Raw genomic sequence first — 18943 nt, 5'->3', positions numbered from 1 at the left:
CCTTTCCCCTAGCACACCATTCCCCTTGCTACCTACCACTTCTGCTGCCCAGAAGTTCTGCTCCTACTGCCCACACTGCTGTCTCTTCCTTTCATTTTCATTCTCAGCATCAACAGGCCTCCCCTGTTCACCTCACTCTAAGCACAGGTCCCTTTCTTATTCTGTATTGAAGAACCCTGTGAACCAGCTTCATGGCACTTTTTTTTATTTGCAATGACAAAGTTGCATATTAATTTACCTATCATCTGTCACCTGTGCCCTCCGAGACCATAGGGTCCTGGATGAGGGGCCACATTGGTCGGTTCTTCAGCATGTAGCATTGTGCCTGGACTATGGGAGGCACCCAGGAAATACTTGTGGAATAAATAAATGCACGAGTGACAAAGAACAGATTCTAATAGGTTTGTTATACATTTGGTGAGTTGGGAAAAGCAAACTGCTAAACATACATTAGGTTTTGAGAGTTCAATGAAAGAATAGGATAAACACTTGTCATCAGATATTTTGATTACAAATGTAGTAGAATGTCTGTAAGTTGGCCACCCACAGAACTGTAACAAACCGGTCAACATAGGAGGTGGTCAGCTGGGACTCATGTACGGATACGTACACATGGTGTATGTGGTCTATGAAAATGTGGTCAACTTAAGGAGGCGGTTCAATGTAGGGAGGGGGTCAGCTACGAAGGTTCTACTGTATGGAAGTAAATAATCACTAGCTCAAAATGAAGGCAGAAATGTAATTCTTGAAGTGTTCTGTTGAGCAGCCCAAGGAAACAAGGACAAGGTCAAATCTTAACTCTCAAAGAGCTCAGTCTTTAAGAAAGGAGACCAGCCCAAGGAAACAAGGACAAGGTCAAATCTTAACTCTCAAAGAGCTCAGTCTTTAAGAAAGGAGACCAGGAGGACATATTTGAGACATATCTCAGTGAGCACAAGTTGAGGCTATTTTTCCTTCCTAAAAACAATTATGGGATGATTCCAGATGGCACCAAAGGCTAGAGGGTCCACCCAGCCTGTCAACACAGGCTCAGCATGTGCGTCTCTGGCTCTAAGTATGGCAGAGAGTCAGAAAAATGAAGGACTGTTACAGGGTGGGCCGGTCAGGAAAATCTCCTGGGAGAGTTGGATTTTGCACTGGGCCTCAAAGCAAGTCCACAATTTGGCTCAGCAGACAAGAAAGAGGAATGATGTTAGAATCAGGGAAAAGGGTTTTGGCCAATGTTTATGGAAATCTTAATTGGGACCACATTTGTTCTGGTTCTAAGAAAGCATACAGTTATGCAAGATAAAGAGAGACAGGAATATCTAGGAAAATCAATTATAAAACCATCAGATATAATAGACCTAATAGGATTACATTTTAAAGGTGACTTTGGCTTTTTAAAAAATCTATTTGAGAGAGTAAAAAACACCTTCAGGACTTTTTCTTTAGCAGAACAGAAAGAAACATTTAGACCCAAAACAGGAAAACAAAAAATTACTAGGAAATAATCAGAGGGACGTTAAATCAATTCTTTTCCCAGTTTAGACTAAATAGATAAAAAGGCAAGAGAGGTAAAACTTAGAGCGTATAGTTATATAAGCAAAAAAAATTGGCAGTTAACAATGGAAATTCAGAGGGTTAGTCACAGGCCTGCGCTTTCCCTTGGGTATTCACTTACCCAACCTAAACTGAGACTAATCGGGTGTCAGAAGCCGCTTCAAGACCTCACGTGCAAGTGTGAGAACATCATATGAAGACACAAAGGAAAAAGGTGTCCTCGGCCAGAGCTGCAGGCTACTGATGCAGGTGCGGGGTAGAGAACAACTGCGGAGTGCTGAGCCAAACAGCATAGTTGGGAAGGTAAGTGACACAGCCGGCGAGCCACGCCCAAGGCCAGGCGTGGCTTCCAGCGAGGTGCGGACCGCTCGCAGGATTGGCTCCTAGGCGAGCAGCGCCCCCTGGAGGACAATTTCGATCTCACGTGTTTGAAGAACCGCAAGCAGCCAGCGCTGGAGACAAGGAGGAAAAGGCGAGCGGCAAGAAAGGAGAGGTGGCCAGGGACGCGTTGGCCCTGGACCCCACTTTGAATGGAAAGTCAGCAGAGGTGTGAGAGACAAGGAATGAAAAGGTGTCACTTACATTTTAGAAGGATCACTTCTTATCCTCACCACCCAACCCCACCTCTGTACGTCAACTTGCTGAAACTTGCTGAAAGCTGGCTCGTCCCTCCCCCTCTCCTCTCTCATCTTACAGCCAACTCCAACCACTTCCTTCTCTCTCCAGTGTCACCACCCTAATTCATCCCACCATTACAGCTCACCTAAATCACTGACAGATTCCTAACAGCTTTCTCTAATTCTCACCCTCCCTCCAGGCATCCCCCTCCTTCAGCCACAGTAGTCTCTTCCAAGTGCTGAAATTCTTCCCTTCGGCCGCTAACCCACTCGTGGTCCCTCCCCTCCACTCTTGGGTGCAGTCTGGTCCCTTTAGCTTGGTGTTGGGAGCTCTGCCGAGCTGCCTCCTACTTGTCTTTCTAGCCTTCTCTCTTTTCCCCATCACACTCTGCACTTCAGCTCTGCTGGACTTCATTTTGTCCTTCAAATCTCTCCCGATCTCTCAATCTCCGTCTCTCTCTCAACCTACCTACCACTCTCCCTCTCTCCCCAGCCCCCACCACCCCATAACTCTTCCTGGAAGGCCTTTTTGTCTGTCTGCAGCCCTAACTTGTTCATCTTCTTACAACGTATCCTTCGCTGCCTCAACACCACTTTCCTTGGAATACTTCTTGAGTCCCTTCCAGCCCCCAGCCTGGGTGAGTGGTCCCTCTCAGTACTCTGCAACCTGATCATTCCTGAAAGCCTGTCACATCCCTGAAAATACGATCCACCTTGTCTTACGGCCACTATTCCACAAAACCTGAGGCTGAAGCCACATCTGTCTCATTCTCTACTAAATCCCTTGTGATTAACACAGTAACTACCACAAGGGAGGTAATTGATAAATAGTATGTGAATGATTAAGCCTTTTATCAAATGCACAATGCCACATTCATAGGATGGAATAAGTGCAGCCATTAATAACAATTCTTTAGAAAAATAATCATTGAGACCATTTGGAACACATTGTTTGTTAAAGAAGATCATTAAAAGAGAATGCCCAGCAAGATCCAATTTTAGTTTTCTAAAAAGTCTCTTTAATAAAGAGACTTCAGAGATGTTCACCTAAAATTTGAGGTTATTCTCTCCTAGAGATGGAATTATAGGTATTTTTTTCCTTTGAGAAAAAAAGTCCCATTTGAGTATAGAGTCCTTTTAAAAACAGATTAAAAAGAAAATGATTTTAAAAGCCAGATAAAGTCATAGGCTGTCACAGAAAAGAGGACCATGGCCGAATGTAGCAGCAGTGGCCCATGGAGAAGAGGTCATGCCATGTGAAAGTCCTGGGTCATAGTGACCAGAAGCGTCACTAAGTGTAGACCAGGGAAAGTGAAGATGGGACTTTAAAAAATGACAAATTCTTCATATGAATTATAATAAAATATGATTGAAGCAATTTGAAAGAAGAGCAGTGGGAAAATGCCATACAGGTGGGCTAAAGTAGTGAATGAGAGCATGAGTATCCTTTTCTCAATACGGTATTAGGGGACAGGAGATGAAATTAGGTTGGAAAAAGAGTCAAAGTAAAGTTTATCTAATCCAAAATAATAACAAAGCAGTTAGCAAAACAATCTTTTACTTTCCTAGTTTTGTTCACCACTGCCTTCAGCCTGGGTCTCCCTGTGTGACCCCCACCTTCAGACACTCACAGGGTCAGAGCGTTGACCTGAATAGTCCAGAATGAGAGCCCAGGCTGCATCTCACAACAGTCTGGACCAAATTAAAGGCAAAAATGTTGCTCTCATCTCTGCCATTGTTGTGGTCTAAAGGGGGATCTGAGTAAAGAGATATAGTCTTCTGCAGGGAAAAATGAAAATTACATTTACTTCTAAATTATTTCGATTTTTTAATCATAAAGGATCTTTGTTGCATTTAAGAACAAGGATATAAACATTCTTCTTCTAAAACTATAAACTCCACATATAAAAACAAAAAGCAGAAAACAAGTACCTCAAGGTACTAGAAAGAAGATGAAAGTGGATTTTCAAAATATGGAGGCCGCAGCCAGCAAGGGGGGTGGTGTGGTGTCTGGGGATCTCCACCCTGCAGTTGTCACAGCTCTGACTGGGGCACAGAGAGACCAAGAGGCCAGCACTAACACTGTTCTTTCTGTCCCTGGTGAGCCCAGGCAGGCACACCACGAGAAAAGAGCCAGAGAAGGGTTCCCCAAATTCTGTATATAAACTCTGTCCGAGTCTCTGTATCTCCCCTAAACCAAGTACTGGATGCAATGGAAGGAAATCCGAGCTGCCACCCTCAGCTGGCCTTACTGCGTTTGCAATGAGTCACTAGCCAGTGAGATTCATCCATTTCACTTTCCTGAGTTTAAGTGTGTCCAAGTTCTTGGCTTCTCTGGAAAAAGAAGTTATCTTGGGCTACATATTAAATATACAAACATTAACAAAACTGATGAGCAAACAAACAAAACGTCTATATATAACTTTCATGATGTCCATCTACCACAGATAAATAAAAACGTCCTCACATAATCCCCATGCGGCCCTCAGGCTATGGGTTGGACACCCCTGGACCATTAATCCATCTTGGTTATAGGGAAATTTCCTCCTATATAAAATGTTACTGTTGAAACAGTTTTGAGATATTTATTCATTTAACCTTAAGTGGCAGGTGCTCTAAGGGACACAAAAATGTTCAGCATTGCTGCCCTCGAGGAGCCTGGAGTTCATCCAAATAGCTATCATGAGAGGGAGGTAGAACTCCATCAGCAAGCAGCTTGTGAAGCAAGAAGAACATGAAACTCAGAGTCAAAACCTGGGTTTCCATCCTGAGTCTGCCAGGACCTTAGAGCCTCAGAATTCATCTATAAAATGGCATGATAATATCTACCTTGCACAGTTGTGGGGATTATATGCATAGTGACATTTATTAATCACTCTCTGTGAAGCATTGTTTGAAGCACTGGGCACTCATAGGCCATTTAATCCTTATAACTACCCCATCGTAGGTACTAATGTTACACTCACTCGATAGATGGGGTAAAGGAGGCATAGAGAATTTAACTTTATGAAACTCGCCCAAGGTCACCAGGGAGAAGTGATCAATCACAGGTTCAAACTCAAGCAGCAACGTCTGTTCAAGCTTCAGCTGTTAACTGCTCATTTATGCTGAATAATAACTTGAAAGTGCCGAGCACAGTGCTTCACGCGTAGGAGGTGTTCCCCACGTGGCAGATATCACCAGTAACTGCTGCCGATACTGCTGATGCTGTTACTACGACCAGCCAGAAGAAACAATCCCTGAAATTCAAGACATGTGCCTGAATTTTTAAAGCTAGAAAAGCTACAAGAAAGCTAAACTATGATCATGGGCAGATCTCGGCACACACCTTAAAAAATCAAAATTGGTGTTTATCTGTAGAGTACATCCTACCTCTTTTTAAAAGAAAAGCATTGAGACGTTATTACTCGTGGATCCATCCATTCATCAAACAGTAACTTCTGATGCCACCTGCCAGCACTAAACTGGGCACCAGAACAGTTTCTGAAGAGGAAAGAAAGCTGACGCAAAGAGATAGGATCCTAGTCACTCAGTCAAAGTTAGAACGCTGACGCTGAGGGATAGGATCCTAGTCACGCACTAAAAGTTAGTGCAGCGTTGTCCCCACTGCTAATGGAAAAAATCGGCAACCAAAATTCCTTGCAGCACTTTTATTTAAACAATCTCATAGAAACTGTGCTGTGTGAAAAAGAAAAATGAACTTAGTTGTAAAACGAAAATGAACCAACATGCTCCAAACATAGAAATTAAATTTTACTCACATTCAGTCTTAGATACCCTGCCTCATTTCCAAATGGTAAAACTACACACCACTTGGGACTCCAAGGATCTCAACTGCTATGATTCCTAAATAAAGTGGTGCTTTAGGGATAACACCAAATTTTAAAAGAACCAGAACGGCCTTTTATTCTGGTCTGTTAATTTCATGAGGACATGTTGCATGTTTCCTATGTAAATACCGTAGTTTCATATGGCCCTAAGAGAGTGTTTTCACCAAGATCTTACATATCAGGATATCGGAAAAACAACAAAACCCCAAAACTATATCACTCCTAAATCCTTCCTAGGTACACGCCAAGTTTCTGAACAATACACATTGTCTCAGAGATAACTTTTATGACATGTGTTGCCATTGCCTGTAAATCCCTTTAAGATGAAAAGCATTACCTCTGAAATTTGAGTTGCACAAAAGGATTTCTATAGCTAGATTACTCAAGGCTATAAAAGGCAGAAAAACTAAATAGTTTGGGTAAATTCTTGGAGCTTGTTGCAGTGTGATTTAACCTATAGGACCTTTGGACTGACAAAAAACGTTTATATCCCAGCCCTTCCCTAGAGTTGCTTAGAGGTTACGAAGCTTTTCTCTATAAACATGACTTAAAACAAGACAGATTTATTGATTCAACAAATGGCTCTGAAACTGACACACAGTGTTTGAATTAAAGAATTTTAGGAATGGTGTCCTTTAAAGGTAATAGTCAACCCTCATCATTTCATAACAAGGAAATAAAGGCTGGTCTAGATAAAAATATATGACTCCCCCAAGTTGATATGACCATCATCACACTTACTAAGATTTATCCAGCACTTACTATTTGCCAAGTATAGTGCCAAGGGATTTTCTCTTCTTCACACTAGTTTGCAAATGTCTATATTAGTATCACTGCCGTTTTATCAATAAGCAAAATCAGCCTCAGAGAAGCAAAGACCTTGTCTAAAGAGGCGGGTCCAGATTTCAAGCCTAAGCAGTGTGATCTGGAAAGCCACATTCAAAATCACTCCACGCTGTTGCCTTGTCACTGGCCCAGAAAACTGACCTCCAGACTAGAGAAAAATACCACCTCTTCACACTCAGCCATGTTATAAGACCTTTGATGTCTGATAGGACAGCAGAAGACACCAGGGCCCAGCTGTGAGCACCAGGTCAGCGCCTCACAATCTCAAAGTGCTGAACAAGCTCCGATGTGTCATCATGATGCCGATGTAGAGCTTTAAAGTTTCTCTAAACTGACTGATACGTGTTTCCAACAGATTATTGTCATAGTATTTGGTGTACATTGGTAGACTCAATGGTAGACTCAGTTGGTAGACTGATTGGTAGACTCTTCTTGGTAGACTCAAGAAGAGTCTAAAAGACAGAAGATCTAGAAAGTGAAAGTGAGGACTTGAATTTTTATGGTGTGAAGATGGATGGAACCTTTATCTGAGGAGTAGAATCAACAGAGTGCGGTTCCCAGCTGAATGCAGAGAACAAAGTTGAGAATGGGGTCCCACCATCCCTGAGGCTGTAATCTGGGTAATTTCAGAGAAAAAAAGGCACACAAATGCAGCCAGGTAAACAGGATTTCAGCTGGGATAAATTATCCCAGATGGTGATAACTGATACGATATTTTAGAATACAAAAAGAGGAAGGGTATGGTAAGAGGATCAGGATCTGACGAAAGGGGACAAGATATTTAATCCAATCTACAACTCTCAAGTGTGATACCCAGATCAACCAACCTGCTGTATTCTAACACTTACAGGACAGAAAGAAAGAATTCTCCTACCCAGGTAAATATTTTCCTTCACATAATAACAGCGCAAGAGCAGTTAATAACAAATCCTATGTATTTACACAAATCCTATCAGTAAGAATAATAGTAGAAAATATCTTTACATTAATCTTTTGTAAAGTTCATTGGATAAAATAACATTTTCTCAAAATAGTTCATGAAGCCCCATCATCTCGCCTTTGGCCTCTGATTGCCATATGCCTTCCGTAAGAAGGCGATGGCAAGAAGGTGACTTCATTCCATCAGGCATGCTCCACATGATGTGCATTGTCACACCTGTGGGACCAACAGACGTCCTTTACTGCTGAGCGCTTTCATCACTATGGACTGATTTCTTCTTATTCCTTATTAATTTATGTAGTATTCTACTTCAAATTCCGGGGTGGGGTATATAAAAATCAAGATGCTGAAGTAAAGATAGTAGTACTCAGATTTCATGTATATATGTATTAAATACAGAGGGTGCCCAAAAAAAATGTATACACATTTTAAGGATGGGAAAAAACTGTATTAAAACTGTAATACTCAAGTCTCATTTGACTTCTGCAGTTATAAGAGTTGCTAAAACATGACTTGTATTCCTCTTTTGTTATCAGTATATATTATTACAATTTTAATACAGGTTTTTTCCTCTCTTAAAATGTATATACATTTTTTGGCATTTTCTGTATATCATATACTTAAATATACACATTTAAATACCAATGTGCATATAATTAGACATCTTCAGAACTAAAATGCATTTAGTTTAAAAGTTAAGGATCTCCCAGTTTTAAACCAAACATCAAGACAATCTCAGAGTAAGGAGTAAATTCTAAAGCAACAATGCCGGGTTCTAGTTACTCTCCATTAGAGCTGCCATTATTATTCAACAAGGAAGATATGAGCAAACACTCAGGATGTTTCTACTTTTATTTCTTATACATTTCTTACTATATATATTTCTTCCTGCTATCCCCACTGTAACTAGAACCTGAAATTACACTTTTTCAGGATGAACTAGTTCGAGTTCCGTAGAAGATCAAAGAAAAGCCAGAACACAGTGATGAAAGATGAAGCTCTCAGCAGGAGAGGAACACAGGTGCAACCCGGAAGGCACGGGCAGGTGATGCCTGCAGGGCCCTGGGAACTTTGTGAAAGGGCGGGAGGCGGAGGAACAGTGCCCAGGTAGGGATTCGGCCTCTGAGGACCTGGCCGAGACCACATAGAAAAGGACCCTGGAAGGAAACAAAATGGAGATGAAAGGGTGGAAAAGAGGAAGGCCAGGAACAGCCATGTTGCAGCACTATCCAGAGAGGAACCCACTTTAACAGCTTTCCAGCCTGCGAGGATTGATGTAAAACGATTTCACTGTACTTATCCAAAAAAAATTCTCACTTTTTCCAGACTTGAGAATTTAAATAGCAGAGACATTTAGAAGTTTTCTTTGCATGTACTTTACTCAGGATTATGGCTGGAAAGGTAACTTTTAAAAATAAGCATGATGACCCACAAAATAGGCTGCTTTGAGCAGAGAACCCAGTGAAAAACTAGAAAAAGAATAGAAAGGAAGACAAAGATATAGATTTTTAAAATAAATAAGTCAATAAAGGTAAACATACTGGCATTTCTTTTAAAGAATATATTCAGAGACAGCATAGGACAGTGTTAGGAGCACGGGAGCCCACCTGCCACGGTTTCCATTTCTGCCCAGCTGGCCTCAGTCAAGTTGCCTCAGCTTTCCAATCTGTTAAGTGGAAATATTAATAGTGTGTGCTTCATAGGATTGTTGTGAGAATCAAATTAGTAGACGTAGTGGGTGATATCTGAGTGTTGACTTTTATAATTGAATTACTTGCCAACTCTAAATTAACATAAAACATGATCCATGTGTAAGGTATTAAGAGTAGGCGGGGCAAGAAGATGAATGAAATACACTTCCCTCCTGCAGAGAGCAAGGCAAGGACCTACGATGGACAGAATCAACTCAAACATGGAAGGGAGAAGCTGCAAAGGAGGCCAGCAAGGTGCAGGGCTGGCTCAGAACTCCAGAACGCGTTGTGGCTTTGAGACACTCTGAGCCTGCTTTCACGCTGTGGCTGAGTGAGAAGGATCCTGGAGACACGGGCTCTTTCCAAAGTGCAGAGTGCTCTGTAAACATGAGTTACTGCTAATCTATAAGAACAAGCACTCTAAGAATGGGCCAGTGGGAGGCGCCGCTTTGAAAGTGGCTTCCCCAGTAATATGCTCTGCTGAGAGGCAGCAGTTCAGGTGACTTCTCTAAACTGCTCGCACCTCACAGTCCCCCTCGGAATGAAAGTCCTCGTAATGGGAGATCCGCCTTTGTCTTTTTACTTCCACAGCTTTGCACTTTCGCTAGGCTTTATCTAGGCAGCACAGGGGACTTGATTGCCACTGGATTAAGGAGGCGTGTCCTTAGACAATCCCACTGATCTGTAGAGACGAGTCTGTCTTTAGACTGGGCACAGGCTTCAAGATTCAAACAGCAACTGCCCAGCTGACATCTCCCTTGAATGTCACAAGGTCTCTCAAAGCCAGCATGTCCCAAGCGGAACACTTCTCCATCTTCCTGCTTCTCCATGAACGGCACAACCAACTACAAAGGGGCAGAAGCCTGAACTTGCCACCTCACTCTGCACACCCTGTCCTTCTCTAGGCACCCTCCACTTGGTCTGCAAAGTTCTCCCACACCTGTCAGCTTCTCTCCTTTCCAAATTCTTCCTTCTCTTCCCAGCAGCCAACATCTACTTCTTGGATGTCTGGGATAGTCCCCGAACTCCTCCTGTTCCCACCCTATCTCTCTCCAAATTATGTGCTACATCATTCCAGAATGAAAAGTTCAAAGTCCCCTGTTTAAAAAACTATCAATGGTTTAACAGTAATCACTGTTATGGAAATAATAAAGCAGCTGGTATGTACTGAGCACTTAGCCAGGCATGCTGCTAAGTACTTTATTATCCACATCGCCTCACTGAACCCCCACACTGACCCTATGGAGTAGGCATTATCATTGCCCCCACTTTACAGATTAAAACATCAAGACAAACAGTATGAAGTCACCTGCCTGTGGGCAAAGCTGCTAAGAAGTGGTGAGCCCAGATTTCAGACCTCAGTCTCTGACTCCTTCCCCTTTAGGATGAAGGTGAAAGGTCCCCCAGCCCTGCAAGCCTTGCCCAGCACCTCCCACCTGCTGTGGGCACCACCCCTAATCCTCTAGCTCAGCCCCTCTCCGCAGCACCACCCCCTCCTTCTGCTCTCAAGGTCTCTGCGCGGAGGTGTCTCCAAGCACCCCAAGGCCAGCAGAGCCCCTTAGTACATCCTCTAGACACAGATCCCTGCATTAACTACATACCTGTGTGCACCAGGGCAGGGGCCCTCTCTGCCTCACTTAGCATCATGTCCTGTGCTCAGTGCCCAGCACTGGGGAAACGCTCAGCAAATGTTTACTGAAGATTGCAAATGGAAGCGTGAACGACAGCAAAAGTCCTGGGTTCTAGTTCAAGGGCTATCTTTTACTACCACTGCTATTTTGGGCAAATTATCCTGGAGTCTCACTATAACTTTTTTTTTTTAACTATAACTTTCTAATAGCAACAATAATAAGGTGTTTTGGAGTTCCTAAAGCTCTTTCAGGAAAATCCCATTTCATCCAGAATGACTGACTCTGAAGCCTGCCCTGGACTAAGCAGCAAGGCCTCGAGCAGAGTCAGGTGGCAACGCACTCAGGGAGGCTGTGACACAGCTCTGGGAAACACAGAGGGCACTACAGGGGAGTGGGCATTGGTGCTGTCCGCTTGGTCGTCAGGCCTTAGCAATGTCTCTAAGTTTTCCCACTTGTTTAAGACAGTGGAGCCCACCCTGCAAAAGGAGACGTGGAGAGAGAACAGCAGGACTGGACAAGCATGTTTAACACACGCCCAGGACACGCAGCCTGGGAGGAGGAAACTCAGGTGGGCCACTGCCGGGCCGCCCCCCAGGGAGCCGGGAAATGAGAATCTGCATTCCTTAGTCAAGGTCCACTCCTTCAAAATATTAGTGTGAGGTGCTGCCGATGACAAGGGCAGCTCCCAGCCCCAGCACGGGTTCTCAACACCCATCCCACTCTCCCCATCCCAGCTGTCTTGGGTCACCGAGTAGGGAGATGTCCCCTCATCCACTCAGGCTCTACATTTAATCTCTGCAGAGGCTGTGACTCTATGTAGCTGTCAATGTCATTTCTGTGGATCAGGAAGCTTACATGCCAGTTTAAAAAAAAGAAAAACCTAACATCGTGTTATTCTTACAACAATAAAGATTTAACGTAATCCCTTCCATAACATCCCCTCAAGCAGAAATGAGAACTAAACTTCCTCATAGTATAAAATAATTCCCTGAACACCAGCTTGATAGCTGTGCTTATCTCTCCGCTTCTTCAGGTAAAACTAAGCTGACAGTAAAACTGTTTTTTGTTTTGTTTTATTTTTTTTAAATAAAAGCAGCCCTAAAAATGGCTCTCCAGGTGACTTGAACTTTCTAAGACATTATAAGGTTGATTTCAAAACAAAAGCAGACAAACTTCAAGTTGAATGTTTCACTGTGAACTGGTATCAAAAACCAAATAATTGTAACAACATAGGAATTTAAACAAGTGAAATTCCTTGTTTTGTTATAGCTATTCCTTTAAAATGTATAAATAAAAATAACAGAAATCCCTCGATCATGTCTAATATTTAAACATAATTTTTAAGCTACTACAGCATATAGCTTTAAAAAAAAAAAAAAGAAGCATTACCCATTTTTGTTTTATTAATGGAACAGAATAGGAAGTTCTAAGAACCAGTAGAGTTTCTTAGAAATTTAAAGTACAAAGCCAACCAAGTTAGTTTATGGTTTAAAATGGAAAGCAAAAGGTCTTCCCGTAGTAAAGGACAGAAGGGAGTTACCTTCCGGACACTGGCAGGTGAATCCACTGGGACTAGAAATGCACGTGGCTCCATTTCTGCACGGTTCCAGGATACAATAATCAATCTTGGATTGGCAAAGCTCTCCAGTATAATCTGAATAAAACAAGATGTACATTTCATAAACCATGCTATTCCACGCCACCCCATGAGCTGATGGACTCAGCTGCTACCCACCCAAGGAAGGCCTTCAGCTAAAGTCTCCCAGATACTCCTTGATCTAATTCAGGTTTACAAATTATGATAGTTTAAAAACCATCGTTTTGAGAATCATCATTCAAAAATAATTTACTTGGCAAAAATCTTCACTGCAAAAGGACATTCGTCTTTAGCATTAGATGTGTGTTTTATCTTGAAATACCAATCAGAGCCTTCCAAAGCTGAGTGACAACCAACGTCCCATGAAAGTCTTCTGATGTAAGAATTTACAATGCTCTGCCTGAACTGAGATGGAGGCCACACCCCCTTGGTCATCACAATACCTACATAGAAACCACAAGGGAAATATCTTGTGTGTTCAATTTTTTAATTTATAATATTTTAGAGCTGGAAGAACCCATCTTTGTTCATTCTGTGCCCTGTTCCCATTTTAAAAATAAAGAGGTCAAGGCACATATAATGCCAAACACATTAAGGTGTGTTTAATACTTATTTGAGTCACAAATCCAACTCTCTTAAATTGTCTGTGAAGGAGAGATCCCATGGCAGTTGTAACATAACCATACATGTATAATCAGCAGTAAGGATGGACATCTATTGGAACACCTGTGCAGTTAAAGAGCTTTAAATAAATTCCAGATTTTTAAAATCAGTTTTGAAAACAAAGCTCTCCCCAAGAGACAAATTTAAAAAATTAACATGCTAATATGTTTCTCATTTTTAAGTGGGAAATGGTAATAAAGGTTTGGAATATATAAGACATAAGATAGAGAAATAAAAGTTGTCCTTAGTTACGTTATTTGAGTGACAAGACTATCGATAACTCTGGAGATAATTCCAATCAGAAATTTTTAATCAATAATCAATAGAAACACTTAGAAACATTTTACTTATTCATTTTGGGATGGTTTTAGCTGCATAAAAACATGATTTTCTGAACTATTATTCTTCTCTTAGTTCATCTACAGGTTTCATATTAGTATTGAGTACATTGGATACTTGCTTTTCCATTCTTGTGATACTTTACTAAGAATAGGTTTCAACTCCATCCAGACTAGAAAATGTCTTAAGACAACTTTGAAGAAATGCTAAGCTCATCCAAGCAGGGAGGGAAGTTAGGGGGGTTACAAGTAAAATCAGAACAACTAAGTAATGGCATCGTCTCTGGCTGTGAGTTGTGGAATCAGGCCCATTGGAGTAAGTGACCTTAGAGTTTTCCATTGCAGATGGCAGTAACAGAAAGGCCTGGCTTGTGGGTGCTCATCTCACTGGGATGTGAGGAGAATCGCCTGCCCTGGGTGCCCAGGCCTTGTAAGACAGCCCAAACCCTTGTCCCAGGAACAACCTCAGTCCTCTGAGCACCAACTCTAACTCATTGTGTCCAGAACCCCAGTTAGCTTAAGATAATAAAGATCTTCCCTTAGTGGTACGAGACTTTCAACTTTAGAAAGAGATAGAACCATATGAAGATGAACTTCAACCTTATTCTCCAACTAGCATTCGGCACCTCCAGCAGGTCCCTGCAAGACAGCAAATCTACAAGCAGAAACAGAAATCTTCCTTTCCTGTCCTGTGCCAGCCCTTACCCAGACCCTTACTTAGATCAGTGGTGCTCAACCAGGGTGACTCTTCCCCCAAGGGTCACCTGGCAATGTCTGGAGGCACCACTGATTGTCACATCTCTGGGGGTGCTACTGGAATCTAGTGGGCAAAGGCCAGGGATGCTGCTATCATCCTACAAGACACAGAATGGTCCCCACAACAAAGAATTACCAGCCCAAAACACCCCTGACAGCAGGGTTGAAAAATCCTACTTCAAGTCAGTGGGACCACCGTCCTTCATACTAATTAAAAAAACCTTTGTTTTTGTCCCAAGACCTCACACCTTCCCTTAAAGAAAAACGGCTCCTTTACAAAGTGGAGACACGACACCTTCAGAACAATTCCAAAGTCAGGATCCTTAGGAATATTTATAATAACCCCTAGCATTTAGACAGGCGCAGTGGCTCACACCTGTAATGCTTACACTCTGGAAGGCCAAGGCCGGTGGATTGCTTGAACTCAGGAATTCAAGACCAGTCTAAGCAAGAGTGAGACTCCATCTCTAAAAAATAGCTGGGGGTTGTGGCAGGTGCATATAGTCCAAGCTATTTGGGAGGCTGAGGCAAGACAAAATAAACAAATAAATAAAATTATAACCCCTAGCAACTTAATGACCATTTTAAAATAAATTATTTGACTCAAACTTTGACTCAATTATTTGACTGAGTAATTTGCAATTGTGACATTCAATGAATGAGTTAAACAACTGGTTTAAAGACAAATGACTATTAGAAATATTGACCTCTCCTTTGAGGAGTCACGGAAGTTTTGCTGGTTCCTTGGAGAACATTCTACTGTAACAATGACGTAAGAATAGTTGTGACTCAGGATGTATGAGAAAGACCCTTTCCCAGTGGCACAGTAAACTGAGGCTTGGAGCTTTGAAAGCCATCTGTCCCTGCGCAGTGGTGTTAGACAAAGTGTCTTACGTGAGACAGGAAGTGAAGCCCAGCAGAGAGCTGAGTCGTGAAGGGGACTAAGAGTAAAAGATGACCAGACACCGTTACGGAAACTCATCTAACTATAAATCCATTCCGTGGGTGTTAACAGATTACATGGGGTCTAATATAGACTTGGACTATTGGATTTTATATTATTTTGTATTTAGGTGTAAAATGTAATTTAAAATTTATTAGTGTTGAAGAGAGATAATGGCTCTGTCTCTCCGTGAATGTTTGAATGGCTTAGAGAAAGCTGTATCGGAGTGGCCTCTTTGGATTTCCAACAAGAAGTCCGACCCCCCCCCACACACACACACACGCACACATATTATTATCTATCTGCCTATGCCCTTCAAAAGAAGCAAAAATCTTCCAAAGATCAATGGCATTTGGCCAAATGAGTCAGACTCTATCAAAAAAACAAGAGAATTGATCAGTGGTGTTTTTTTAAAACAGTCTCCTTCCCCCAACAATTGTTTTTATGTAAGATGTTTATTTCATGATTCCTGTACTGAAATTAAAAAAACAATGTATATATTCTTCTGTATTGCTTTGGCTCTGTGAGGTAGAATGTAATTGTTTCTTTGGAGAGCTGTTCTGAAAGCCTCCAAGGTGGGAATTGTGCTGAGAGCTATTTTTAACTCTCCTGGTCTTTTAATAGACTGGCCTGTGCCTTGAGGGGAAGCTGCTGGATTTGGATTGAAAGCTCAGTGCTACTGAGAGAGCCCACCAGTCTCAGCTTGACCCCGGGGGACCCAAGTAGCCAGTACCAGGGCCTCAGCCACTGCTGCTGTGATGGCGTGCCTAATATTAGCACACCAAAGCAAGAAAAATCAGGAATCTGAGCACCAACAAGACATTTGGTCTCAGAAGCATCCAATTTCAAAGACAGAAGGCAGACATTATTGAATGGGGGGAAAAAGTAAGATTCACTGGCAGGAAGAAAACAAACACATCTGGACCAACACAAACATGATTTAAAAACTTAAGACAAAGAGAGGAGGATATATGAAGCCCATCTGTAAAAGACAATCAATAAAATATAACTAAAACAGAAATATGTAATAAAAGGAAAAGCATGATGCAGAATTAGAAAATTAATCTCAAGGTTAGAAGGAAAAGTAACCACATCTTACAAGGGACCTGGTGGAAAGGACAACGGCATGAAGAGTGACCCCTCTGAAAGGGCAATGCAATGACCAGCTGAGTGAGTGCTGAGGGGATGCCCTTGACCTTCATTTCCCTCATGCTGAAAGGAGGATGGATATAGCTAGCACCCAGGGCAGTTGTAAAGACTGAATGAGATCAACTCCAAGCACTAGGCACAATTTCTATCGAGTGTACCCCTGAATCCACATTTATGTGTGTGCTATGCCTGGCATGTCCTAAGTGGCTCCATATTTTCTGAAAGAACATAGAGTTTACAGATTTTAAAACTGCAAATAACATGCCAATTTTGTCTTATATCTGTTTTCAACAGGCAATTTCTCAAAGTGTGGTTCCTAGGCCAGTGGAACTTGGTACAAGCGCAAATTGACCAGCATCATCCCAGATGCACTGAAGCAGAAACTCTGGGGCAGGGCCTGACAACCTGAGGTTTAAGAAGTCCCCCAGGTGCTGGGTGTGGGGGCTCATGCCTGTAATCAGCATTCTGGGAAGCCAAGCAGGCGGACTGTTTGAACTCAAGAGTTTGAGACCAGCCTAAGCAAGAATGAGATACCCCTACCTACTGTCCCCCTCCCCTGTCTCAAAAAAAAAAAAAAAAAAAAAAAGCTGGGCATTGTTGTGGGTGCCTGTAGAAAAAGAAATAAAAATCTTATAATGTAACTCCATTCTCTTACTAAATTCCCTTAAGTTCTTAAAAAAGAAAAATACTCATGTCCTTTTAGGAAGGAAAAAGGACTACTCTACCCTCAACAGCATGCACCACAGTCTTGCTCATCTGAGAAACTGGCTTTGAGACGGAGAAGAACGTGAAGACCATGGACTCCTGTAGACAAGAAGAGGGGAGAGAGGGGAGGGGACGAGACCGTGGCCAAGGAAAGGAGCCACGGGGTTGGCAGCACATGATCCTCGAGGGGCCAAGAGGGAGGCTGGAGTTGGAGCCCTTACACCAGGTGAGCTTCTCAGCTGCACGGCATGCAGCAGCAGCTGAAAGGTGGAAGTAATCCAAACGTGGGCCAACAGACACGTGGGCCCACAAAATATGGGCAGCCACACGGTGGAAACTTACACAGAACAAAAAGAAATGTAGTACAGATACAGGGGATGAAGTTCTGACATGGGGAGGGCGGTGCTGATAGAGTCTGCACTCTGAGGATCCCTGCAAACATTAAGCTACATTCAAGAAGCTGTCCAGCGTTGAGGTTGGCAACCCATCAAGGACAGTAACTACCATGGCTTCCAGTGCTTTGGCCAAACCTCAGATGAGTGGCCTCTTGGCCAGGCGCCTGTGGATTCATATTGTTGGAGCATTTGTTGTATCCCTGGGGGTTGCAGTTTTCTATAAGTTTGCTGTGGCTGAACCAAGAAAGAAGGCATATGCAGATTTCTACAGAAATTATGATTCTATGAAAGATTTTGAGGAGATGAGGAAGGCTGGTGTCTTTCAGAGCATCAAATAATTTTGAAATACAAAGAATTTCTTTGGGCTAATTTACATAGACATCTGTCACTGACCTGTGTTCCTGAGCTATCAATATGAGTGATAAATAAACTATTATTAAATTCAAAAAAAAAAAAAAAAAAAGAAGCTGTCCAAACAAGCTGCATATCTGATAGCAAAACTTACATGCCAAGTCCAGCACCAGCAAATCCACAGAGATAGCATGCAGATCAGAGCTTGTGCAGGGCTGGGTAGAGTCAGGTAGTGCTTGCTAAATGGTAAAGGTTTCCTTTGGGGGTGATGAAATGTTCTAAAATTGATTGTGGTGATGGGTGTACAACTCTGAACAGACTAAAAATATTGAATTGTACACTTCAGTGGTATATGTGTTATATCTCAATAAAGCTGTTATTTAATAACAAACCTTGGAACTATGCACACTCACCACTTCCACTCATGCCACCCACCACTCCAGCAAGTGTTATCAGTGCTGCCTTCAAATATAGTCCAAATTCAAAACTTTTTAGTATTTCCAGTGCCTCAGAGGTCAAGCCATCCTTATCTCTTGCCTGGATAGTAAACAGTATCCTAACTGGTTCCCCAATTTGCCCTTCCAAGTTCTACATAGATCCTTTTAAGAAGGAACTCAGATGGCCCTACTCAGGTCACACATTCATGGTTTCCTGTCACTCCCTCTATCCATACTCCACGGCCCCGTCTGGCATCCATGTTAGCTCACATCTTGTTGCTGGTTCTCAGGCCCTGTGTTCCTCAGACAGGCCGCATATATTCCTGCCTTAGGACCTTTGCACGTAGTCCTTTCAGGCTACTGGAATAAAGTATCTTACACGAGGTAATTTATAAACAGCAGAAATGTATCACCAACTATTGTGGAGCCTGAAAAATCCAAGATCAAGGTGCTAGGGAGAGCCAGTTCCTCATAGGCAGCACCTCCTATGTGTCCTCACATGGCAGACAAAG

The 18943-nt window shown here is 42.4% G+C and overlaps 2 protein-coding genes across 2 annotated transcripts in view; one reads left to right on the top strand and one right to left on the bottom strand.

Moving 5' to 3' along the window:
* DNER (delta/notch like EGF repeat containing) overlaps positions 1-18943 on the bottom strand; it is a 328158-nt gene that overhangs the window by 76144 nt on the left and 233071 nt on the right. Inside the window, exon 7 of the mRNA XM_003784881.2 lies at positions 12638-12751. Within this exon, the coding sequence (XP_003784929.1) occupies positions 12638-12751 (114 nt within the window). The remainder of the gene's footprint in view (positions 1-12637; positions 12752-18943) is intronic.
* On the top strand, positions 17754-17981 carry LOC111723601 (cytochrome c oxidase subunit 6C-like). Its single transcript, XM_023510434.1, has one exon. It carries the CDS (start codon positions 17754-17756, stop codon positions 17979-17981), a length of 228 nt encoding a protein of 75 aa, XP_023366202.1.

This window comes from Otolemur garnettii, unplaced genomic scaffold, assembly GCF_000181295.1.
Source record: "Otolemur garnettii isolate 467f Iridium unplaced genomic scaffold, OtoGar3 scaffold00013, whole genome shotgun sequence".
Classification (NCBI taxonomy): Eukaryota; Metazoa; Chordata; class Mammalia; order Primates; family Galagidae; genus Otolemur; species Otolemur garnettii.
Note: the sequence above shows the minus strand (reverse complement) of the source record. Positions and strands in the feature narration are given on the sequence as shown.

Bases quoted from the DNA above. Each gene is read 5' to 3' on its own strand.
- LOC111723601 (XM_023510434.1), top strand. From the start codon at position 17,754: ATGGCTTCCAGTGCTTTGGCCAAACCTCAGATGAGTGGCCTCTTGGCC.